This window comes from Stegodyphus dumicola, chromosome 2 (assembly GCF_044657685.1).
Source record: "Stegodyphus dumicola isolate Sdum_Otavi_A_Nest chromosome 2, ASM4465768v1".
Lineage (NCBI taxonomy): Eukaryota > Metazoa > Arthropoda > Arachnida > Araneae > Eresidae > Stegodyphus > Stegodyphus dumicola.
The window spans coordinates 54,826,692-54,854,465 of NC_140769.1; the positions used below are offsets into that span (position 1 = coordinate 54,826,692).

A 27,774-nucleotide genomic window follows, 5' to 3' on the forward strand; every position below is an offset into this window, starting at 1 on the left:
GGCAAAAGCTAAAACTGCCGCCCTCACCCATCATCCTTTAAGTTTCTCTAAAAAGTTTTAATGTCTTTAATAAATTCAGAAATAGGTAGGGTTAGAGGTAAAAACCTAAGCTCCATTTTATACTAAATTCTTAACGTGCCCCCCCCCTTTTTTTTTTCCTATAAAGGAAAAAACGTAACGAAGTTACATAATTAGAAATTCATCCCCTCCCCAGGAGAATCGCCTTTCTGGTGAGCTTACTTTCGGATTCAAGCCTAATCCTAACTAATCCTGAATGCTTCTAAACCCTTAGTCCTCGCCACCATTCGCTTTCCGTTCTAGGGACAACGGGCAACCCCTAAGTTTTTCAATGCAATAATGGTTAAATTAGGTTGAGTTAGATTATATGAATATGGCAAAGACAGGAGGGCTACCTGCTTAGAGGAGAGGTGCGTTCGTGGAGGAAATTTATAAAGGAAACTGGCTCGTATTCACATTACACATGAAGAAATCCACGAAGAGAAACCATGCAGCCAGCCCGTTCTTTTGGGTAGCAGTCTTAATCACTCGGCCACTGCTCCATACATTTGTTTGATTATTTACTATGTGTTTCGCCATTAGGCACTGCATGGAAAGGGAGGAATGCCTTGTGGAAAAAAGTTTTAAGGAGACTGACTGGTATCTACCTAGAGGAGAGGTGCTTTCGTGGAGGAACCTTTTAAAGGAAACTGGCTCGTATTCATGTTACACATGAGGAAATCCTCGAAAACAAACCATGTAGCCAGCCCGTTCGCCTGGGTTTGAACACAGGCAAGGTCAAACTACCAGTATACAGCGATCTTAATCACCCGGCCACTGCTGAGGACATTTGTCTGAATATTTACTATTAAAGTGTTTCGCCATTAGGCTCTGCATGGAAAAGGAGGAATATCTCATGGAAAAAAAACATTGTAAGGAAAACTGGCTTGTATCTATGTTACACACGGGGAAAATCACGGAAATACTCATACAGCCAGCCCATTCCGGTACAGGTCAGTTCGACGCGTGGTCAGTTCGACACGAGGTCGTTTCGACGCGGGGTCAGTTCGACGCATACTTTTTTTGTTTTTGTTTGACGCCATACTTTTCGTATTTTTATTTATTTTTAAAATAAGTTTATATCATCATTCAAATAAATGCATTATGCCTGATATAATATATATTACAATAGATTTTTTTTGAGAAAGCCGCAGAATTCATTTTCCCTGCTAAAACATACTCTAGAACTGGAAATGTGCTTGACGATATTGCATACCTAACTTGTAAGTAAACATTTGTCATCTTAAGTATATAATCCCTCACTCTGAATATGAAGCTATCGTTAACTGCCCCTTCCCGTGAACCGACGGGAAGTATACAGGTATCAGAGTACTGATACCTGTATGTGTCAGATTAGTGGGATGTTATGAAATCGTTTCAGATTTGTAGTTATCTATTGCCGATTATCAACGCATGCGCATTTTGTATCTTCTCTAAAGAGCCCGTAATCTATTTGGACGTCAGTCGACATTTTTTAATTCAACGTCAGCACTTGCAGCCATAGAAATGTCTGGAAGCGGAAAATATATGACTAAGAGAGGTAAAAAAAAGTATGAGCACGATGGATATTTATATTATTTCCATAAATATATAGAAAATTGAGCAAAAAAATCGTGGCGTTGTGAAGTTGAATTTTCCAAAAACAATAAATGTAAAGGAAGAATTTACATTGATGCAGTTACGGGTGAATGTTTAAAACTTGTTCGAATCATGTTCATGAAGTAAATGCAGCACGCATGGAAGTTGTCTGCAATTTAACATGAATAAAGCGAAAAGCTGTTGAAACACAAGAAACTCCAGTAATTCGCATTGAAGAAACGCAAGAGCTGTCTGTTGGAGCACTAGGACAGTTTCCAAGTAGAGAAGCTGTAAGATTAGTTATTAAACGACGTAGAAAAGACATAAATGCAGCCCTGTCGCAACCAATTGACAGGGCTTTCATTGAACTGCCAGAAAATTACAAATATTACGGAAAAAATAACGAAAATTTTGTTATCGGCGATTCGGGATCGGGTGATCAAGACCGAATTTTAATTTTCGGAAAACACAGTGTCAGCGATTAGATTCACCACGTAACAAAAATTTACGTTGATGGAACTTTTAGTCTAGCACCAAATCTTTTTTCACAGGTTTTTGTTATTATGGCCGAGTTTGAAGTTTTGTACTGCTAATCATTTATGCCCTCTTACACGACTAGGCAGAAAAAACATATACACGCGCATGATTGAAATGATTTAAGACAATTGACCACTTTTTAAGCCGAAAAAAATTTCTTTAGAGTTTGAAATTGCCTTAATTAACACCTTTTCTAGCAAGTTTCCAAACGCAGAAATTGAAGGGTGCTTGTTCCACCTTGGGAAAAATATGAAGCGCAAATTAGCAAAATTCCATTTAATGCAACGATATAATACCGATGTTGATTTTGCTATCTATGCACGTATGATTTCTGCATTACGTTTTGTGCCTTCCGAAGAACTTGAAAATGTTTTAGAAGTTTTGAGTGAGATCTAAAGAGTTAACGTCAATTTTAGATTACTTTGAAGATTATTACGTGGAAGGATTCAGAGAAATAATCATCGCCGTCGTCCTACTTTTAAACCAGAAATGTTTTCATGTTATGCTGAAACCTTAAATAACGAAAGACGCACCAATAATTTCGCGGAAGCAGCACACAGGCGTCTACAGTCCGAATTTGGTGTTTCGCACCCCACATTATGAGAATTCATGGAGGGTCTCAGGCATGTTCAAAAATCAATTGATCAATGTTATGAACAATTTTTACGTGGAGATGAACCGCCGAGCGGAATAGGTATCTGCGAGCTGATATGAAAATTAAAGTACTAAGAGTTGAAGATTTTGAAAATCGAGAAATAATGAAATACCTCCTGAAAGGTGTGGCGCATAATTTTGCAATGGATTAGTATAATAACAGTTCTGTGATGTAATCTTATTTATCTCTAATCTTATTTATCTGTAATTATATTTGTCTGCAATATAACTTCTTTGAAACCATATGTTTAATTACCATTTCTGTATTTTGCCTTTTTGATGCTGATTTATGAAATAAATAAATAAAAAAAAACCCTCCCTCCTGCCCTGGGGCCTTGACGTTGGCGAGGGGGCTTCTCACTAATCTGGGACACAAACAAAAATCTACAACATTTTCACACATATACACACATATATTTATTTCAAATATGTATGCAAACAATCTCTAATTCAATAAATAAAAATCAGTCATATTACTTATTTATATTACTTCATCTTTATTCTAAAAAGAAATAAAAATAAGAAAAAATTATGGCGTCGAACTGCCCCCCGCGTCGAAACGTACGGCGGCGAAACGTTGGCGTCGAACCGTCGGCGTCGAAACGACCTGCTTCAGCCCATTCACCTATACTTGACCCTCGGACCCGAACTACTAGTGCTCAGCGGCTTTTGTTGCTCAGCTACTAATGGAACCATTGCATACAAAATATGGGCCTATTGCCAAAAGGAAGTATTCTGAAACGATTATACAGAATATGGGCTATTACTGAGAGTATTCGTGCTTCCTGTCTTGTTTTTCATACTTCCTGTGTCATAAGTAATTTTAAGTTCCTACCTGTCTTAACGTTACTAAAATATCACGGAAATAGTAACGAAAATTAAAATTTTACACTGCAAGCCTTTTGTTCTGCAAATAAGTGCATGGAATCGTCATAATTTGATCTGCGGTTTGATTTTCCGTTGCCAGAATCGCGAGACTTGATAAACGCTCTTGCTCACCGATGATCGTAGATATTTTTTAATATGTTTTAATTTGCTGAAACTTCGATCTGAACAGGTTGAAGTGTTCGTGATTCGTCCTCAAACAGTTCATCAGATTGCTTTTTGTGCTTTTGAATTCTTTATTTGTCAGAATAGACTCAACTGCGATTTTTTCGGCTACTGTTTTAGACTCTTGTATCCGATATTCCATACGAATTTTCTGTCATTTTTTTATAATTCCTCAGTTTTGGTCAGTTCTTTCGTTAACTAAACAGGACGCAGAAGAGGAATTCCTTTTGAATTTCTATATTTACTCGATTGAATTCTAGAAAAATATTTGCTCAAATAGTCAGGTTGAGTAAATTCAAATTTTTCACAGCATGTAACAGATGTCCTACCTCATGCTTTGATTCTGTCTCAAGAGAAATATCTTTAATTTTTTTAAATATTTGAATATTTCCGGTAAATTCATTAGATGGACTTTCACAGCCATATATTTTTCCGATAGTTTCAGAATACTTCCTTTCGTCTGGCTGCTTCCTTTTAAGTTGCATTTTATATATTTTTTAATAATATACTGTCGAGTAGTGCATTCGACAAAAAAACGAAGTATTTTCTGAGTAATTCCAAACAGATTAACTGCTTCCGGCGACGAAGAAGCAGAATGCATACTGACAAAATACGAGGAGTGAGCCAAACATGGCACAAATTCATCCAGCTTATTCATTTCTGTAAATCTAGCTTGTACTGTTTTAGAAATGCCAGCCATATTAGACCCGTTGTCGTAAGACTGACTTCGACGTTGTCCAATATCTAAACCATCAAGTGTCAATTATGACACTAATTTTCTACAATGCGTTCAAAAATACATTCTCCTATCTCTCCACCAACTTCTATGAAATCAATTAAATTTTCCTTTATCTCACACAATCACCACACTTTTTATGTATTGAGTCACATGGTTCATTTTTTTCTGTATGAGATGCATATGGGGTAAATATGATTCTTTTCCCTTTGTTAGGTGCTTTGACTTGTTAGGTGCTTGCACTTAAGAGTTGAATTATGTTTGGCAAGCGGAGAGATTAAATTCAGAAAATTTTCTTTGCTACGTCGAGGACACTTTGTGAACAGACTACTTGGGATTTCATCAGACCCAAAAAAAGAACGACAGAATCTTGAAAGATATAATACCGCATCCATGACTATATAGAATTTTTCTCCATTTTTCTTTCTATGTATGAATGAGTCGCTCAGTGTCGTGATCGATGCCTTGGCACGATTTCATTTGTTGTACTCGAATTTTCCACTTAATCATCCACCTCTGTGGATTCCAGACGCTTCGTGCTCAGTTAATCTTGCTAAAACTTTTTTCCAATTAATGAATCCTGTTGTATGGTGTAACGGCAGCACCATGTTTCTGATAAATATTGCAGGGTGCACAAAAAATTGCATTCTTGTTTTTAGAATATGTAAACCAAGATCTAAGCTTTTTATTATTTACTAATGTTCCGTATAACATGTCAAATGTCTGCCATGACGTTCAATGGGATTGAGGTTTACGTTTTCCCGGATGTTCACCGGCTAATAATACTGATTGACTGCTTAAGAAAGATTGTTTGTGACCGTTAATTTTTTTTTTTTTTTCCTTTTAATGACCAGCCAATTGCATGCGTCCAACAAATCAAAATTTTTTAGTTTTTCGTCTTTCTGCTGCCCGCTCCCATCTAAATGAAGAGATTCTTTATATCATGGTTTCACGTCCTCTAGCTATTCGTTTGATGTCGATGAAGAAGTTTATTCTTTCAAATGCTGACTTGTAGATTGCTTGGGGATGATATATGCAGTCATGTTTGGGCATGCAAATTGCAAGAAATATTAATTCCCTCTAGAATCTCAGCACAATCGGAATTGCGGCAGGATCTGACGGTTTACTTCTTCCGTGAAGTTATTTTTTCATCTTAGTTGAAATTTGTTTCCTCTGTTTGGCCTTATCTTTGGCTCGTTTTCTGTATTCCGCTTTTCTCTCCCTCGACGCGCAGATGGTTCCTTTTAATCTAAATGAAATTCACTATGAATTGCCTTAATAAGAATAACTAAAAATTGACATAATTACACTGAACAGTTCTAAATAAATGGTCGTGTGTCGCTAAATATAGCATATCTTTAAAAAAAAAAAAAAAAGTGCAGAAGAGACCTTGAAAAAAAAAAACACATAGAAATAATAAATCTAACACATAGAAATAAAAATCCAACATGCGCTCCACCGTTCCGAGTCAAACCAAAGGTTAGCCTAAGTTGCCAACTGGCTGCAAAAAAAATCTAAATGCCTTGCTTCAGCTTGAAGACATAATATCTGTGTCTTGTATATACTCGATGAATATTAATTTGAATTATTTCATTTGTCCAGGATGGCCTAAAGTTAATTTTTTGGGTTAGCTCTTAAAAAATAGTTACAGTGCTTCTCCATTTCGCGGCAGACGTTGCTATGGGAACCAGGTGACTTCTTCTATCTGTCGTTCTATTTGTTATTTGAATAACCCCGGCCTAGACAGCAAAATGATACAGGGACTCCAGATGTTACTGATAGGGTCAGTCTGATTCTAACAGTGATGCCTGGAGTCCCTCCATTGGCCTCTTCCTGATCTAGTATTTCTAGTTGTAATCGGCTGTACTTTATTTTAACTCATGTTTCTTTAAAAGGGTTCTTAGTATTTAATTACAAATCTTCTTAAAAGAGGTTTTTAAAACTTGGCCTTAAAACTATTAACATTGTACTAAAGTTAGAGAGCTGTTTTAGCGAACAACATACCAAAACAATCCAGCGTTATATTTGAATTTGCCGCCCTCAAAAGTTGCCACCCGGGGCAAGAACCCCGGCTTGCCCCCCCCCGCTAGATCCGGGGCTGTGTATACGAGCCAGTTTCCCTTAAAGAGTCTTCCACGAAAGCATCCCTCCCCTTAGGCAGATAGCCCTAGTGTGCTTTGCCATAATTAAATACACACACCAGAACAGCAGCAGCGAAATACCGTTAATGGCCTTGTATGGATGCTAGATGATGCTTCTACACACGTCATCAGATGTGTTCGGCAAGTCCTGAAACAGTACTTTGGAGTCATCTCCCATAACTTTTCAATTTCATGGCTACAGCAATACCCCGACTTTGCTCCGATAGAAGGTTCTAGAATTATTTGGATTCTAAGGTATACATATCAAATCCACGAGATTTTTCAGAACTGATAGATGCCATAAAACGTGAAGTTATACAGATTCCTCTTGCGATGTTACTTTCGTTAATGCTGTCAACAATCTCCCGCATGCAATGCATTATTGCTTCCGAAAACTTGTAATTTCTAATGAAAGTTTTTTTTTCCCTCCTTTCCTTTCTTGTGTTGTTATTGGTCTTTTACAAAGATTTTCTTCGAAAATGTTTTACGCCGGTAATGTTCATCCTACGTGTATCTTTCCGACGCCATTTATGGCTTTTCAATGCACCAATTTGCGCAGGAAAAAAGGAAGTTTCCTTTTGAAAATTTCGAAATGTTTTCATTGTAAATATAATAAAATCATTGTATGCATCAGTATAAAATAAATGTATTATATTAATGTATTTTCGATGTCTAAATCTATGTCTATATAAAATGCACCGGGTCAATTTATGTTTGTAAATTACTTAATTGTAAATTTGTAATTTAATAGAAGGGTATCAGGAAAAATAAATAAAAATGAATAAATAAAGTGTAAATCGATAAAAATTTAATAAGCTAGGTTTATAACAAATAGTAAAATAACAAGTGAAAAATAAAAGTGAGCTTTATCTAGGGTTCTTGCTAGAATAATAATTTCATTCAAAACCTCAGAAGTGCCCAAACCAAGCTCCTGTTCCTGTGGTGTTCCGTTGAACCTAAATCTTAACTGCATAGTTAATTAATTCTCTATAGTTACTTTTGTTAGTTTAAACTCACTTGTAATTAATTTGATAGATTTTATTGAGAATTCGTTAACAACTTTATGAAGAGAAATATTTAAATCTTGTTAAAAACATGTAGCTCCTTATTATGAATAAAATTGCAAAATAATGGTGTTAAAAATAATCTTTTATTTTCAGATTATGTCTGTGACAGAAACCATGGACAGACATATAAAGGCATTAGAAAGCAGTAGTTGTGCTCTTAGCTGTGCAACAAATTTAATCTTGTTACTTGTGAAGTTATCCGTTGATATGAGTAAAGATGAATGGGCCTTTTTATGTGCTTGTTTCTCACCATCAGTTGACTCCGATTCCATCCAAGTAAGAAATTCCCAGTAAATATGTGATTGTTTAAAACTTTTATGCTTGACATGGAACTTAAGACATAACTATTTTCAGATTTCTTCAAAACTGTAGTGAAAGGAAAAAAGTGTAATTCATAATTATAATTAATGAAAAATGAAATAATATTCATCCTTCTGTTCAAATACAAGCCATCCCTTAAGGACAGAACCCATTTGAAATATTGCTAACTGGGACAAGCACAAGCACATTCTGTTGCATTCATATTTGGTCAGTACAAGCTGCTGTGACTCAGGAATAAAGGTGGCAGTTGGTATATGGTTGAAGTGTTTAGTAGTAATTGTAATGTCTGCATCCTGCTCATCTGAAAACGAAAAATAAATAAATAAATAAATAAAATAAAGACCACTCACTGATATATAAATCACTGTTCCCCATAAATGTACCCTTGATATAGGATTCCTAACTCTCCTTTTTGGGAAGGGAAGTCTTTTCTTCATCAGCTTTCTTAATTATTTTTGAGTTTAGAAAAAATAAAAAGCTGAATGGCTTTTATTTCAAAATTAAAAATTTCTTGCAGCTAAATGGTGACATTAGGTGTTGCAATTTCAGCAGTTGGCCACACCGAGAGGCCAAATATTTGCTGCCAACCAGAGAGTTAGCTGCGATCTCTGCTCGGTGACATACTTATTTTGGCGTAGCAGGCAAGGAGGTTAGAACAGAAGGAAGGAGGGTTCGCAGTTTCCCCCACTATCGGGGAATGAAACACCACTGAACAAGCGGCGTCCACGTTTGTAACTTCAAAACATTGCAATACGGCAGTGAAACGTACGTGTTTCTAAGATGTTCCGTGCATGTATTTTCCAATAAAAATGTATTAAATTTATAATGAAATGCTTCGTATGCTTCGTTATTGCTAGTTTTTTTTTACTTTAAAGTTATAAAGATGATATCCGTAATTTACTATGTACAGAAAATTATTAAGAAACAGTTTCAAATCTAAATGCATCTGCATGCCTTTAAAAATGATGTTTCTGCATATTTCAAGAATTTGTTTAGGTTTTATTAGCAACCTGTTGGGTGTACTTTCCAATTTTTTTCTTTAAGAAGTGATATTTCTGATATATTCACAATATTATCATAATTTATTAAAAATCATTTTAACCTGAAATTAATAGCAGATAATTATCTAAAAAAATAATCACAGGCTGCATTTTTTTTTTAATGAAAGTTTTAAATAGATTCTCTTCACAACCAACAACCTTATAACAACAAGAAAATAGATATTAATAAAATAAAACAGATTTATGTGAATTCAATGATTTCAGTTTATGCGCATTTCATATTTATGGATCTCAAATAAATTGCCCTGAATTGAGCTGAATTACAGAAATATACCTCTATAATAATATACCTATATAAATTTTTGGATACATCTTTCTACATGTTCAATTGTTTAAATACTTTACTTACTGTTATCGCTACACTGCCCAGAAATTTGTAAGTTTATGCAACAAAATTTTAGCAACAGAACACTTTGTCTTGATCAAATGCACAAATTATATTCGTAACAGTTCACAAAACTTAAAAAGGAAAAATAATTAATACATAAAGAAAAACATTGCTTTATTTAACACCTTTACAATTCATAAAAATAGTAACAATTGATTTCTTACTTTTCATGAAAATTATAAAACAAATTACCTAAAACGTTCAAATTATACAGTTTAAATCCTAGTATATATCATTGTATGTTAAGGAATGAAGATACCAGCTATAAACAGAAACATTAAAATGTGTTTAACATATTTTGATTATTATTAAGTCGTTTTTTTCACATCTGGAAAGAAAATAACATGACACTGTGATATTTTTAACATATTTATCAAATTACATAAAAAAAAAGAAAATCAATACTTACGAGTGAAACGTAATCCCAGAAAACGTTTTCGAAAATCTATTTGTGCATCCATATGCAACACAAGCTGACATGCTTCAAAAAGAAAAGAGAAAAAAAAATGTTACAATTATAGACTTCCTTGCACAAGTCACAGCGATAATAGCAACATGGCCGCCAAGCTTCTCCCTTTGAGTTGAACCTTCCCTCCTTCTACTCTAACCTCCTTGGTACCAGGCTGAGGCCTTGACTCTGTCATTTCGGTGGTGGTGCCCTTGGTCAGCCTAGTTACCCAATGAAAGGTTGCCACATTTTTCATTAGTTTCGTTTACTCTGCTGCCTGACATCATGATCCTCGAAAGCTAGAGAGCACTTATTGGCTAAAGGGCAAACCTGCCCTATTGTACAAAGCAAACTTTGGTTCCGCATCTCTTAATCTTCCGTTTTGATTTTCTTCTCTGACATTGCCTCTGCTTGAATAGCACAGATTTTAAATCAAACGTCCTTAGGAAATTCCCTTACCTGCTCGGCAGTTTTCATAACGTGCGTTCTTGCTATGATATATTTCCAATACATAATATTTGTGATTCATTTGGGGCAAAGAGAGCTTCGCTCCCGTTACTTCATTTAACATATAGTTATTTATCATGTAGGCCATTTAACGTATAGTCAAGCCAATATAAATTAACTTGCAATTGACAGATATCTAATCAACTTTAATTTCTTTCGGGAAATCAACCTGCTGGTAAATTCTTATCTACCTCAAGTTAGTTCACAGCAAATTGCAGCAATTTTTACTCATCCTACTGACAAATTTTTGCCGGGATTCTGCAAGTTTTGTGCCTTTGCCCCGTGCTTTACCTTGTAGAGCCATTTGAATTTTAGATGAAACAGGAGACGTGAAAATGTGCAGTGCCCTATTCTTTACCTTGTATTTCGTCGGGACGCGAACCTGGACCTCTCGAATACGTTACACCGGAAAGGAGGGAGAAAATACCTTATAACGTCTTTTACTTCACCGACTTCCAGGGAGGAAAATTTTACTGTAACTCGATGCTGGCTTGCTACACGGGTAATACTGCTGTAGCAATCAAATCTATTTAATCAAAACATGCTATTAGCACACTTCAGGATGTTGTGCTATGTACCGAAGAATGGTCTTCACATTAGAGAAATTACATCAAGTCTTCAAAATTAAGGACGAAGTCGAAAAATTAGCATATCAGCTGAACGAAGAAGCAGAGCGGACAGAAAGACCAATCAGGAGATTAAGTAAGGTGATGAACGGTAGCACATGCGCAGATATGCAGGTAGACGTAATGGGGGAGTGTCTGAGTAGTATAAAGCATGTTGTCGGTGTAAGATCAGTATTTCTGGCAAAGAGATTGCACGCCGTATAGCAGTTAAAATCACACCGAGTTGCTGCCTCAGCGAGAAATGGCGAATAATCAATCTGTTAGACGACATCTGGATGCTTTTACGAGGTCGAATCATTGGGAAGTTGGAGGAAGGCCGCAGTGTGACAAGTGTGGCTGCAGAGTTCGGAATTGCTCACAGCATCATTTCACGACTTTGGAGACAATTTCAAACTACAGGAACAGCTATCCGGAGGTTCTGTAGTGGTCGTCCACAAGGAACCACACCTGCAGATGACCGGTATATTGCCTTACAGGCCAGAAGAAACAGGCAACAGACAGCGGGAGAAATCGCTAGACACACGACACAGGCGACTGGACGACCGATATCGCGTTTTGCCGTGGCCAGAAGACTGCACGGTGGTGGTCTGTTTGCACGACACCCTGTACGGTGTGTACCTCTAACGCCTGCCCATCGGAGAAGGCATTCTCTGTGGTGTCGGGAACACCGGAATTGGAGAGACAATGAATGGGGACGAGTACTCTTTACAGATGAGAGCAGATTCAGTCTGAGTAGCGATTCTCATCGCATACTCATCTGGAGAGAGCGGGGAAGCCGCAATCATCCCTCGAACATCATTGAAAGGGACAGGTATGGAGGTGGCGGTGTTCTCGTTTGGGGAGGCATCATGCTTGATAGTCGTACAGACCTTCACATCTTCGACGCAGATTCAGTCAACGGGACCTGTTATTGTAACAAGATTCTTCTTCCATATGTGCATCTTTTTAGAGGCGCTATGGGTCCGCAGTTCCTTTTCATGGACGACAATGCACCATGTCATCGCACAGTAGCTGCCGAACAGCTCTTAGAGAGTGAGGATATTGAACGTATGGATTGGCCGGCACGATCTCTGGATCTCAATCCCATCGAGCATGTATGGGATTTTCTAGGCAGACGCTTGGCAGCTCGTACTTTACCACCAGTAACGATTCCGGAGCTTCGATTGGCGCTGCAAGACAAATAGGCAGCAATGCCTCAACAACTCATTGACACCCTCATTCTCAGCATGGGCAGACGCTGTGAAACCTGCCTAGCAGTCAGGGGAGATCATATCCCCTATTAAAGCCCGGATGTTTCTTGCTGGACACCCATCACAGGAATGTTTCGGCCTTCAGTCGCATTGCGCTCCATGCTACTTTTTCAATAAAGCTTCTTTTTATTCCTCTGATTTCTCTTTTAGTAAGTTTTGCTTACATTACTCATGTCCTTACGTATTGGGGATTTTACGGTATTAAATGTGTTGATTTGGAAAGCTTTTGTACAAAGTTATATTGAAAAAACCGTCTCGCCCTTAATTTTTGCACACCAGTGTATGTTCGAAATAAGCTATTGCACAGAGACCTTAAACTGACTATATGAGTAGTCATCTCCTGAGGCGCAATGAGAAATTCTTTACTAAGGGCAGCTTCAAAAGTAATTTCTCCTTAAGAACCGCATGCGCAGAAGTGTGTGTATGGGTTTCTCCAATCAGCGAACGAATTCACTTTGATTGACATTTGCAATCCGGTCGATGTGCGGTGACGGATGAAGTTCAACTATGTTCAACTTCTATCCGTATGTCTGCGGATGAGTTGGGGTTACGTGGTAAAAAAGGAGCAATCAGGTGTTGTCACCAAAAATTAATAATGGCAGAAGTAGCGATGAACGCTGGCTTAGGAAAAGGATGTTTTGCTAAAATATAATTATTTCTGAACTAATATTATAGCGAGAAATCTGCGTACTGAAAAAGACCGCAATCAGCTGAATTTAGTTTAAAAAAGATAAGAAAAATAATTTAACCTCAACTACAGTTCGCAGAGAAAATCAGGCATTCAACAAATTCAGTTCAAGAAAACATGGTGCAAAAAATATAATTCCGAGTCCATGAAATAGCAAAATTTGTCCTGACAATTATTTCTTAGTTCTGCATGCACATTTACCTTTAATGAAAATGAACGTCTGACTATATCAAACTATTATAGCAAATCAGATAGGGCATTAAAAGATTTGTTACTTTTTTTTCTTTTGAAACAAGCAAAAACTAAAAACGTTAGTTATAAATTAAATTTGATAATCTTTTAAATATTCCACTGCATTAAAGAATGTGTTAAATTTATATTTCTCTATTTATAAATATACCTTTTTGGATAACATATATTTGTAAGCACATGGAATATATTTTTAGCAGCGTGTTTAACTTCAATCGGAACGCCTCTTTAAAAGATAATGTTGTTTGTAAGAAAGGTATTAGAAGCTGAACAACAAACTGATTTTTTAGGTGATAGCACGCTGAAATAGGACCAAAAATTTTAGTTTTAAGAATCCATTTATTGAGTAATCTATATAAGCCAAAATTGCGTACCATGCCTGTATGACGATAGCTTAGTGGTAAAGTTGACGGTAACATGGTTTAGCTTTTGGGATCGTGAGTTCGAATCCTATACGCGTTTTCCACACCCTGTCTGCAACTTTTTTAGCTTCATGTTCCAGTTTGATCTATATTTGTGTTTTATAATTTATTTATATTATTATATGCATTAAATATAATGTTTTATTTATGCACTTATTTATTTAAATTTTCTCCGCAAAAAATTTATTTTGAAAATTATATAATATATACGAATTTAAAACATGCTCCCTGTTATATGCTATATATATATATATATATATGGACAGGGAGCATGCTTTAAATTCGTATATATTATATAATTTTCAAAATAAATTTTTTGAGGAGAAAATTTAAATAAATAAGTGCATAAATAAAACATTATATTTAATGCATATAATATATATATATATATATATATATATATATATATATATATATTCGTTTCACTTTTATGTGAATGTACGTACATGTGCTGATACTTTGGGATGTTTCCAGCTTTCACTACCAACTTTCACTACCAATTAACATGAGACAGTATTAATGCCCTAAACATTTTTTTAAAAACTTACTATAATAATTGCTTTTAAACTCAGTTCTCTCTAGCAGAAGCGCAGGAATTAATTAATTAAATATTCAATTTTCTTTACCTAATGTGTATATATATATATAAAGAGAAAAAGCTTATTTTTATAACGTCTTCTATAACAAGAGATATAAATTAAAAATGTTTAAATTAAAAATAATATTTTATGGATTTTGTACAAAATATAACTGCGCATAGTGCATTTTAAAGCAAACGAGATTTCTAATAAATTATCCAGCTATGATGGACTCTAAAATTTTATATATTATCTGCTTTCTTCCCAAATTTGGGCATATTTCAAAAATATACAATCTCACATGGCAGTCAGCGGTATTTACAAGCATAGCAAATTTTGTGTAAATATTGTGAACCTTTCTTTACAGTTGCTCTGTATTTTTGAAGTACCAACTAATTTTTAATTCGTTTAATCTTTTTATTTTATTTATTTATTTATTTTTATTCTATAACAGTATATTTTAGTTTTAATAATATATATATTATTTCATTAATATTTAAAGCTTCTAGAAACGCGAAGAACTTTTTAAAATTTACTTCAGCTTCTATGCAATTAGTGATGTCCATAATATGCATTATAACCTAACTTATCTAAAAATTGCTAGCGTACTTTACTTTCGCAGTTCGTAATCAGAAATAAAAATTCACGCTACAATGACGCTACGCATGTGGATCGCACTAATGGAAACAGGCCTTTAATTATTCTAGCTAGTCGCACGTACTGTGCGCTTTGCGTCAGAATGATGGTGTTAATATTGTTGCATGCTTACGGGTTCGTAATGGATTGAATGCGCACAAAATTGACGCTAGCTGGATAAAAATTATTTTACCAAAAGAAACATTTTTCAGTTCTGAAATTTTCCTCACAACTACTCATACAGCTGTTTTCAGTAGCACAGTTACACTTCAAACTATTGAAAACGCTAAACACAGCAAAGTGCAATCTAAAAGGAGAACGGAGATTTATCAATACTCCGAACTTGACACTGAATTAAACAGCTGAGAACTGATGCTTTCTCCGGTCTTACAGTATAGTTTTTCCCTGCACACCGAAAAATCTCTAATACCTTTCATCTCCCGAAGTTACTGGAAGGCATATACGGTTAAAGTTACGTATAAGAGACGTTACAGTTACATATAGGGATCAATTATAGTCATTCAGTTACAGTACTAACTACAGTTATACAGGAACCGAACCCAAATGTCTCCAAGTTTGGCGACGTTTGAATATTTCTCGCGAAATTTGGCAACAAAAATTGGTTGTTAAAACCATCGTCCGCTTGGCGATATTTCGCCAATTTAGTGACATAGCATTTACCTCAATGTTTTAAATAGACTTTCTCCTGTAATATTATTTTTGTGGCAGAGCTTCGAAGCTCTTTTCAGACTTTTCATGTTATGTTGCACAGAAGTTACTACAATTGCACATATATAATTTCACTAAAATTATTTACATATATACAAAATTCGTAAGAATGTATATCTAAGGGCTGTTGTTAAATTAACATATATATCTAAAATAACTGTACTGCCGTGTAACTTGTGGAAGTTACACATATTGATCAAATTATGCCCATGTTTCTAAAAATGCAGACAGAAAATTTAAAATTTTGTGTAATAAACAAATCAAATGGTTTGCAAATGTAAACTTCAATTATAAATGTGTGTTAATTATTTTTATTAGTGTAACAATTAACTCATATTGACAGTGATATAGTTTTATATGTTAATTACATATATATTTAACAGAAGTTTAACATGCATTAATTATTAAAGCGCTTTAAAAAGATTGCATTACTAAAGATTGACAATAATTTACTAAACATAACTGTACAGACCAGGGAACCCTATAAAAAGTTACATTTCATAATTTTTTTCAAAACTGATACTTAAAAATTAAAAATCCCAAAACATGAGTTTTTCCTTATTTAACATTTTTTGTAATTGGAAGTACTTTATGTCTACAAAAAGGATTGTGAAAGTAAAGCACTAATTGGGATTCTTATGGATTCACTGTTAAAGAAATATCATGTGATTCATTAACAATGTGAATTCATATTATACTTAAAGAATATAGAATTATGCATGAATGGAATTTCTCTAAGCTTTATGGTCATTAAACTATAAACTATACTTGCCATTAAATTAATCTCTTGTAGTATATAATATTTTTATTTTTATTTTTTAGGGTTGGGAAGAAAAAGTGAATGTTTCATTGATATACTTATTAAAACACTGCTTAGGAACGGGCAGTCATGAAACTAAATTCCCAGATGCCCAACTAGATCCTATTAAAGATATATCGAAATTAAAAAAGCATATAAATCTTGTTTTGGATAAAATTTCTAAAAGTAATCTTCTCTCTTTAAGCAATTATCCTGGTAAGTATGAAGTGGAATTTTTGATAAATTAAAATTAATTTCAAACTGTATTAGTGTTGTGAAATTAAGATGCATAAAATGATTTGCCTGGATTTTCTTCTATTCTGCGTTTAGGTAAACTTTGCATTTATTCATCGAATTTAGTTGCAAAATTATAATTCCTTTTTTATTTCCTATTATATTTCCTCCTGGTTGGAGAAAAATAGTAACTACATGATAGAAAAAGATTTTCTGTGTAGTTTATTATCATATCCTTAGAGTATCCACATTTTCATTTGTTAAATAAATACACATAGTCTTTCATTGCTGAATGTAAATACCTAAGTATTAACAAATTCTTTTCTACTGATAATAAACTACTCTAAATTATCAATTTATCATCCATTCTATGGTTTCTATATCAAGGAATTTAAAAAACTCAGAAGGTCCCCTAATCATCTGTTCACAATACATAACTACTATTTATCCTCAGAATGCATCATTTAAAAAATAAATTGCATTCTAGCAGTAATTTAAATACATTAAGTAAAATACACAAATTAACTTAAATACACTTCTGGCTATTAAACTTGCAACACCAGTGAGGGAAAAAAGATAAAAGTAAATTTATTTCATGGATTCTTTTTAGTATAAATATGAAGTCGCTGCAATTTCATTTACATTGGATAAGAAGAATGTCTTATGATCAAAACCGAATTCGGCTGCAAAGAAGCAATAATAACCACTGCTATATGTTGAGGTATAGAGTCTTTGGATTGCGTTTTGCGCTTCAGAAAGCTGTAATTCGTTGCCAGAGTTCATCTGTTGTAGTTCCTGGTAGTCTTTGTCATAGAGTGTGTGTGACGTTTTAAACCAGTCGTGCTTAGTCAGGGAAAGATTCCGTAAGCGCATCCTCCAAAAATCTGTAATCTGCTGTGTGTCAAGCAAGTGTTAGATGTTGAGTGGAGATGTACACATTGTCTTTTTGGCAGATGGCTCTAAAGTGCTCTTGTATATATGGGAGAATCATTGGCTCTATAATGGCCATAATGTGATGTCGAATAGTCAGAATGCCTGACATGTGCACCAGGCATGAGGAAGATTCCAATCTAGTTACATTTCATGACATAACTGCCGATGTATAGCATTGCTTAAAAAAGAATTCAAAAAGGCACTCCGCACTATGGTCCAACACGTGGGCGTATCCATCATGATGTTGCATGTGGGAGCAAAATTCCTCTAAAGAAACGAATTCCTGCATCCATAATCTTCATATAGAGCAAAACTGTAGCTTCAGAAAGTAGGAAATACTATGGCCTATGTGCAAACCGTCTGTGATCCTTAAGACAGTGCCTTAACGTAAGTGTAGATACTCACTGCATGTTCACTCATTACTTGTAGATACTCATGCCATGCACTGTATTTCATGTGCTAAGTTATGTGATATAGCTGTCCTGATCATTTGCACGAGATATCTATCCTATTGGGCACTGATGCATGGAGGTTGTTGTGAACCTGCATGTTGCTCCGTCTATCGTACATGGACCTATCAGTAACATATTCACACAACAGTAATCAGATTTCTACGGATTTGAACAGCATTTTGGTTATACGGAAGTTTCATCAGCACATCTTTTCTTGTATACTGATTCTACTTTGTGTTGCAGGCTGCATAATGAATCTTAACTGTTATTTTTCACAGCCTTAGGAAAATAGAATTTTATGCATTTTGTGTATGTTGAGGTGTTCCAAGAAGTTAAAACCAGCCTTAGTGCAGTTGTATTTCTTCTTTCAACTGTCAGATGACCCTGTGATCATTATGAAACATATTTTATTAACATTTTGAATAATTACGTGTAAAGGTCCTATAGTATAACTTGAAATTGTTGCTGCTCCCTTTATATGGGCTTACCTTTCAGTAGTTTGATATAGCTACATTTGAATATTTTGGCACACTTTCAGCGTTCATGGCCCTAATGAAACATCAGTTTTCCAATTTTGATCTACTAGCTTTTATATTTATATTTTTTTACATATAGCTTTTGTTGCCAAAGATATCTAATCATTGATATGATCCCATTCATACACATATTCCAAAAAAGATCGTCTTTTCTTTGAAGCCACTGTAAATATGATTTTATTTTATAAAGAAAATAAAATATAAAAATATAAATATTTTAATATAAATATAAATATTTTATAAAGTTTATTTTTATATATATATTAGTATCTGATTCCAAAAATACGAATTCTCTTGATGTTGATGAAATGAATATGCCTGAAGGATGCAGATATGTTGACAATCGGCCCTCTCCTGAACCTGTTCCTCAATCTTCTGTCACTGAAGGTACATTGAATGGTAAGTTGCCTGATATTTCATAATTTCAGTCGAAATAATGGGAATTTTAAATTGCCTTTTAGCGTTAATTTAAGAGAAAGCTTTTAAATTAGTATTGTCGTGTATATTATTTGCGTATTAAAATCCCTTTATCTACTTAATGAAATTTAAAAAGAAAATCATAGAATTCGGAAGGTATTTTTCTTTGTTGTGTTTAATTGATTAAGGCAAAGCAAGTGAGAACTGTATAGCAAGTAAGTATCTGCCTAAATGGAGCAGTGATTTGTTTTGATTTAATCATGGCGAAGCACTCGAGGACTGTTTTTGTGGGAAGAAAAATGTTGATGTTGCACATCGAGAAAAACCACGACACCTCATGCAACGATGCAACCAGACAGTTCATTGAGATCCAAATTTGAATCAGCCCACCAGCGGCCGAGCGGTAAAGTCGCTGAACACTGGTAGCTCAGTCCGAGGTTCGAATCCCGCGAACGGGCTGGCTGCATGGGTGTTTTCGTGGTTTTCCCCATGTGTAACGTGTATGCGAGCCAGTTCCCTGAGAAAGTCCTCCACGAAGGCATCCCTTCCCTTAGGCAGATAGCCCTAGTGAGCTTTGCCATAATTAAATACACACATTCCAAATTTGAATCAAACGATTCTGTGTCAGCTGTATTATTTACTCGGCCATTAGTGTGTCTTTGTTAGTTATGAATAGATATTAATTGTATTGTATAAAGCATCTCACTGTTTAATAATTAAGATTTGAAAGTCAAATGTAAAAGTAGACAGGAAACAGTCAGCTTTCATAGTGGTCTTAGTTCAAACATTATACTGCTCAAGCAGTAATGCTATTTTTTGTGAATGAGAATTTTTAACCGATTATCTGAGTGACATGGTAAATTCTGAGCGGTGTTGCCATTCAGCATAGTGCTTTAAAGATATAAAACAATATTTGGTTTTATTGTTATATCTTTATTTATTTATTTTTTATTTCTCTAATCTATGTAATTCTCAGTACATCTAATCTTGCTGTTTATACCTCACCTATGATTGTGAATTTACACGAATCTTTCATGTGATTGTCGTAAATACTAATTACAGAAGATTTATTTGAGTTTTCAATAAAACATATTTGATAAATAAAATGCTCCATAACTGCAGTTTATCAACTCCTACCTTGAAATATATTATCACAAATGCCACAGCAATTATTTACATGCATGCTTAGAAATATTACTGTTTTCAGACTGAAAGGCAATAAATTTACATGCACCAAACTTTCGCTAGTGACTCCTTAGCTCTCCCACTTTATTCACAGCACACACATCAACAACTTGTTTGAATATTGATTTCATGCGCTCATGGCTAATTTTTCCTGAAATACTGCATATGCTGTTTGGATAAGAGCCTTCAGGTGATTATTTTTGCATATCTTTTTTGAGACTTAACGCAGATCTCCGTCGGGATTGAGATCAGTTGAGTTTGAGATACAGCCTCTAACTTTTGGCAAAACCAGATAGTAGCAGAGAGTGCAACATGTGACTTGGCAAGACCTTATTGGAATTGCAAATCTCTCTGTGGTCTCTCTGTGGACAGTATTAGGCCACTGGAAGTGAAAATTGCTATTTCAGAATACCTGATATGATATCGCTGTGTCTAGTGTGAAAGAAGAAAGTAAACAACCCATACTTGTACAGTAGCTACATGCCTAATTTCTTGTTTCAAATAGGTTCAAGTAACTGTTTCATTCAATGGATGGATGGCTCTGCGTTTGATTTTCTATATAGAACTAGAAAAGATGACTCGTCTGACCAAATGGAACCTGGCTAAGGACCAAGCAAACTGACTCTGGAATTAGCTCCCTTGATCTATGCAAAATGCCTCTTTCACTGAAATGATGTAAACATATGTTTTACTATAACATTTTACTATAATAAACATATGTAAACATATGTTATTATATATTTCATTTCAAGTCATCTGTTACTAGCGGTATGTCGAGATGTTAGCTGCTATCTGCGTCACTTAACACTTCTACGGTTTTCACAAAAGTAAGCCATCAATTCTGTGGAAAATCTTACTTATTCTCGGCATCCTGGTATTGGTCTTGGATTAAAAAATTATAAAGTAATAAACAGAAGAGTAAAAATGGTAGCGTCATTCATTTTTTAAAAAAATGCCTGAATAATATTTTTTAATTAATTCTTTTTTTTTCCTTCCAAATTATATTCGTGTTTGTGAGAATTGCAAGACCATGAAGAAATCATACAGATAAACTAAAAGCCGCTTGCGTAGACTTAGCAGCTCCCTCTTAACTCCCGGTTCCTCTATATGTCGTTCCTACCAGCTGCCGAGCGGTAAAGTCGCTGAGCAGTGGTAGTTTAATCCGGGGGGCTCGAATCCCGGCAAACGGGCTGGCTGCAAGGGCGTTTTCGCACTTTTCCCTATATGTAACGTGTGTATGAACCAGTTTTCTTTAGAAAGTCCTCCATGAAGGCATCACTCCCTTAAGCAGATAGTACTTGTGTGCTTTTCCATTATTGAATAAACCAATTAACCAAAATCCTATATATCGTAATTACCCTGTGTATAGCATGCATGTTCTGGCTCAGTGATTGTCACTGTGGATTTCTGATGACTACGATTCCTTAACTGTAATCCCATACTAATAAGGAAATGACGGGATGGAAAGGGCCCATTGTTAACGCCAGTAGAACTTCTGATTGGTTGGATCCAGTAGAGTCTTGATATGATATTCTCTGTATGGGAAACAAAAATGTAAATTAAACACACACACAATGTTGTTAAAAGAAAATGTTGAAGTGGCTTATATGAATCCAGAATTATACTATGAAAAGGTAATAAATGAAGAGGGACGATTATCATGTGGTCGCCAGCAGACTAATTGGTTGGGACATTTGTAATTTGTAGGTCAAGATAATCTGCTTCGGTGTCATCTTTGTTAGTTTTATTAAGTTTATGGCATTTAGGATAGGATATCTTGTTTTTCAATTTCATTGTAAATATTAATGGCAATGATGTTGTACAGACTTTTTTTAATGAAAACAGGAGAGAGGAAAAATGAGCGACGCCTTCGCCGGGATTTGAACCTCGGACCTCTCGAATACGCGTCGAGTATGCTTCCAATTACACCACGAAAGCATGCTAAGAAGGTGGAAGAAATACCTTATAATGTCATCAATGTACCTGTAGGTAAATTTAAAAAGTTATATTTAATGGTAATTGTTATTAAAATTATATTCCTTAAGTAAGAGGAACAGGTTACAGAACATGTATGACTCCTTATGCGGTGATATTTATTATTTTGCTGTAGACTGTGCAAGTAATAACTTTAGGAAGCCAGTGAATTATCCTTCAGGTTTGCTAGAAGCCAAAGTAGCTCTGTTTTTCTAGTTGTTCTTTTAATTTAAGAAAGTATGTTTGGTATAAAAATTTCAGAAAAGACTAAAAGTTACATAGTCTTTTTTCTCCTTTTCGAAAATATAAATATAATTATCAAAAAAAAAAAAAAAAAAAAAAGATATGTTTTATGTTACTTAATCATATAGACCAGAACGTTAATTACGTTTCTAATTGTAAGTTCTTCCTAATTAAATTTCTTTATTTTTTTGCAGCTAATTTTGAAAGCACAGAATATGAAACACAAGAAAGAGAATATGCCGCTAAATCGTTTGATGACTTGGAGGATGACGAAATTATCATTTGAAATTGTTCCCTGAAAGTATACTTTTAGTAAGCTCAGAATATCAGAGGCAAGAAAATAAAATGTTTGCTAAGCATTTTGATGAATAAAAGGCTAAAAAAACACTGAAAATTCTAGTCAAAATTCGCATAAGTGCTTTAGTAAACATCTTAGTTTGTGTCTGTTTATTATTAGCCCAAAGGAGCGTTAGCTTAGAAGGTCTAATTAGTCTCAAAACGGGATTATGCGTTGAATCACTATAAGTGGCTAAATCACTTTTCAGATTGTTGCCACCAAATATTATCACTGTGTATTATATTTAAATAAATTAAATAATGAAGAATCTACATGAATGTATGTATGTTTCTCGCATTGTGAAAAACGACTATACGTAGACCCATGAAATTTCGAATAACGTAATCCTTCACCCGAACATGGGCAGGCACCTGGAAGCCCGAATTTTGAATTTCGAATATGTTTTATTATCTATTTCATATTTTGTAAAACTTTTAACGATTTTTTTTTAATAACGATTTCAACGTTTTCAAAGCTAGCATGGCGAAGAACATGATATTTAATACATGAAGGTAACACACAAAACGTTGAAAAAACGCTCCTTTGGCTGCAATATAAAATCTGAAAGTTTTCAGATTTTTTTTAAATTTTTAAATCAATAAATTATATATTTAATCTAATAACTTATTATTAAATATTCAAATCAATAGATTATTTATTTAAATTACCTTTCTGTAAATTAACGTTTTCTGGAAAAAAAAGAACAGTTAACTTAATGTGTCAAAAAAAAGGATTTTTCATTCTCTCAAAATATGATTATCATGAAATTTTAAAATAAATTTACTCTAAATAAATATTGATTAAGCATGTCCAGTGTAAATTTCAAATCCAAATTGCTATTTTTAACTCAATATTTAACTAACACGAATAAAAGAATTTTGAAATCTCGAATTATCTCGTGAAAGAAATGTAATTTTTGTTCCCGTAACTGGAATCCAATCCGAGAGGACCTGAAATTAAAAAGAAATCTTAGTAAATGTCCTATCTCATTTGGAACTAATAGCTCTCGTTAAAGATACATTTTGTCATCACTTTCATAATATAATATCTTACGAAATTACGAAAACCTTTATCCGGAACAACGACGACTGCAAGCACGTAATCCCGAAGGATATTATTGTACCTCAACAAATAGAGCTGTTCAGAACTAGTGTAATACTGCAAGAATGTATACGATGTAAAGGCTAACATTTTACCATTTTTATCGTGTCTTTTTCTAAAATAAAACGAAAGTTTTAGTCACAGCGTAAACTTGAATAGTATACTCTACTGATACAAGATCATCTAAGCTAACAGTACTAAACACCTCGGTACTAAACAGTTCCGAATTCATGAAAAATAATGATACACAATGTTTCTTCTATTTATGCAATAAGAATTGTGCAATAAAATTTATTATGCTGTATATTTGTGCAATAAAAGTGTATGTTGTAATTGTACTGTCTTGTTTTCCCTATTTCATATTCAGGATGTTTTTCTGTCTTACTCTGTACTATTGAACAAAATTGGATTGTAGAGCTTGTACGACAAGAATGCATTTTCAATCGTTGCCTTCTGAAGAGGAAATAAAACTGTTGACCTACCTTTTTATAAGAAAGGAAATTTTTAAAATTCTCCGATCTTTCGGAAGGATTAGCTTTTTCAAAATATGTGCATACGTAGCACTAGCATTCTGGAGAGTTCTTTTATTAATTTATGCCTAGTATATCGGCGACCAACTTTACAACCTGGTTACAGAGGGAAACAAACTATCTTCTCCAGCCTATGAAAATCCAATCGGGCTACAAGATCTTTATAATTGTATTTCTATGTGTAAATCATTGGCTTCTTTTTTATATGCCATTTCTTGAATTGGCTGCCCATATGCGCTGCGTTATTATCCGTATGGAGTTGGCTCTAAAAGGGATTATTACTTGTGAAATACTAGTAATAGCAGAAATCACGATAACTCCATGCAGTTAGTTTATTCAGTTGCTGGTGACAAAAACAGATCGGTGTCCTTTAAGTTTAATTCCCGCGTGTTCATGGGGATCTTTTAATTTTCCTTCTTCTGATTTTCCTAAATGTATAAAATGTTGCTTCTAGACATACAAGTGACATACTAGACATACTTTATACAATAATTCTTCTTTCTGAATTTCTGCTTAAATTTCTATGAGCTCTTAATTTTTTTTAATTTCAATATATTAATAAAATAAATGTGTATTTTACTATTCCGTATTTTACGACGTATAATGCGCTTATATAATTTCAAACTACATTTATTAATTTTTAGGTATATTCGCCGCATAACGCGCACACTTTTCTTTACGAAGAAACCTGAAAGATAAATGTGCGATGCTCTTCTTTCGAAATAATTCACTCAAAGATTTTTCCCAGGCTTTTCAACAATGGTATACTGAATTGACAAGCGAAGAGGGGAACAATACGTGTGGGGAGAATGCTTAAAGCAGTAAATATTAATTCTGCAAAGAGGGTGCTTTGTATTCAATGCAGATGTGCACAAGAATGTTATTCTAGTGTTTCGAGAACACTAAAATAACATTCTTGTGCACAGCTGCCCTTTCGAGAAAAGGGCGAAATAATTTGGGATTGGAATGCACTTCCGACCCGAATGAATTCGCAGAATCGGGAGTCCGATGTTTTCTATTTCTGTAGTCATTTGAAGCCGTAATTTTGAAGTAAACATAGAAGGCTTTAATAAATCGTATTCGCCTCATTTGAAATACAGTTGATCTAGTGTTCCTTTTAGTAGTAAATCTAGATCCTCACAAACGAAACAACGTACTGCTAGTTTCAAATGCAAAATCATTTAATTTACGAAAGAAACTGGAAATCGTGTTACAGCAAGGCTGTTCGGTGTTGGAGAAAAATGGAACGGATGATGATTATTTATAGCTCAAAGTAGCAACGATGGTGAAGATGAAACAAGAGTTCGATGATGTGCCTGAAGGTATAACGGAAGACGAACATGACAAACATTTCATGTTATCCGATAAGGACAAATTTTAAGTTTATAAGATATGTCATTTCTTTTAAATTGTCTTTTTTTTTTTTTTTTTTTTTTTTTTTTCCTTCTTTATTTTTAATTCTATCATTTTTATATCCGGCGTATAACGCGTGCCCGTAAATTTCGATTTTATATTTTGTGTTGAAAGTACGCGTTATACACCGGAATATATGGTACATTTAAGGGGAAGATCGTTAAATAAGTCTTGAGCCTAACATGGATATACAAGATAAATGTGTAAAATATTTTTCTCATCTTGCTAGATCGTTTCTCTTGTGTTTAATGCACTTAGCACAGCGATTTGATTTCTAAACGCATCATTCAAACCATCGCTATCACTGTAATATAAAATGAACAGTTTGGGAAATTCTAGTATTGTGCGCTAAAATATTATCTCGGCTAAAGCTTAAGAGGCTGCATAAATCGTAGACGTTGTTTACTTATTTTTTATAGGCTTGGACACACCTTTCTCTAGAAGCAAATTACAGTTGTGCTTAAACTAACTTAATATGGAATGTTCATATGTTATTGCTTACAGTGTATAACTTCATAGTTGAAGGAAATTTTTATCATTTGGAATGAAAGGGTAAAAAAAAAGGCATGATTAAGTAGTCTATGGAGAAAATTTTGATTTCCAGGTCGTATAAATGTCCAGTTTGGGAACTGACTATGAAATGAGTTGAGCGAAAAAAAAGGTATAAATGATTTTGAGCAGATGTGTAGAATTACACGAGACGAATGTAAGCATCGAATTATATGGTCTGTTCGAAAGAAATCTTGGTTCACGAAGAGTAAATTCAGAATTATGTAGTATTTTGCGACTTACGTATATGTGTAGGGCAAGTGCCGAAGTGATTTTATGCGATCTGAATTAGGAATTGTGACGGACTGGAATAATTTTTAGGGAAGTGTGCATAGAATTCTGCTTGAAAGAGTATTTAATTAAAAAAAATATTTCTCTTCTTCTGCAATCGTCATTAATTATGTCAAAAGCAGAAATATCAGATTTCCCTTCCACTTAAAATTTTTTAACGTTTACACTTATGCAAGAATTTTCTTTTAAAACCTGAGCCAATATGTTCTTATTTAACCTCGTCCGAACCCATTTATTTACCTTTAGACACTGAAAGCACAACATAGGCTTAATATGTACTCTGAAATGCAAACCCTTCAGTCCAAGAATTTCATAATCCTTTTAAAATCTTTTGCATTAAAAGATGTAATTCTGTTATTGTCATTTCTCCCCATTAATGGAATATAAAATACATAAAGCTTTTGAATCATTTAATATTTTACATTTTATGTTTCTTATAGTTTCTTTAATATCATTTTTCTCAGCTCTGGCTGAACATTAAAAATAATACTTTAATTTTATCCATTTGGGATATGAATGTTCAAATAGTTTAGCTTTACGTTCTTAATGCTAGTTTCTTATATAGAAAAAACAATTCTCTTTTATTGGTCTCAAAAAGCATATTATTTTTATACATTTAAAATTTCTTGTTCGGCTTTTAAAATACGCTGCTTAATAAGATCATGGTTAATGTTAGCATTCGAATAATATTAAGAAATTTCTGAAGTACCGTTCTTTTGTTGGAAAAAAAAATCGCTTACTGTGATCAATAATTCGATTAATGTTATCAGAATATTATAAAATGAGTTTTTCAAACTGAAGTAAATTCGCCAAATAAAAATAGATTAAAACTGACGGCATTTAATATGATCGGGGTTAATGTTATCATCCGGATATTGTTACCGGACTATAGAAGTCCCACCCGTTTGTATAAAAGAACATGGAAAATATATAGTTTATTGTGATTAAAAAATCTGTTACTGTTACCAAAGTATTATAGAAATTTTTTTTAACTGAGGCAGAGTCGCTAAATAAGCTCAAAGTGAAATGCCAAATGTTGTCAAGTAAGAGCCAAACG

The 27,774-nt window shown here is 34.2% G+C and overlaps 1 protein-coding gene across 4 annotated transcripts in view; it reads left to right on the top strand.

Moving 5' to 3' along the window:
• The window catches only part of BBS9 (Bardet-Biedl syndrome 9), a 103,531-nt gene extending 79,259 nt beyond the window's left edge, over nucleotides 1–24,272 (top strand). For all 4 annotated transcript variants that reach the window (XM_085810664.1, XM_085810666.1, XM_085810665.1 and 1 more), the window contains 4 exons: nucleotides 7,914–8,096; nucleotides 16,546–16,738; nucleotides 18,945–19,076; nucleotides 22,691–24,272. In XM_085810664.1, coding sequence (XP_085666790.1) covers nucleotides 7,914–8,096; nucleotides 16,546–16,738; nucleotides 18,945–19,076; nucleotides 22,691–22,782 — 600 coding nt within the window. In that variant the 3' untranslated portion in view covers nucleotides 22,783–24,272. The remainder of the gene's footprint in view (nucleotides 1–7,913; nucleotides 8,097–16,545; nucleotides 16,739–18,944; nucleotides 19,077–22,690) is intronic.
• The last annotated feature ends 3,502 nt before the right edge of the window (nucleotides 24,273–27,774 follow it).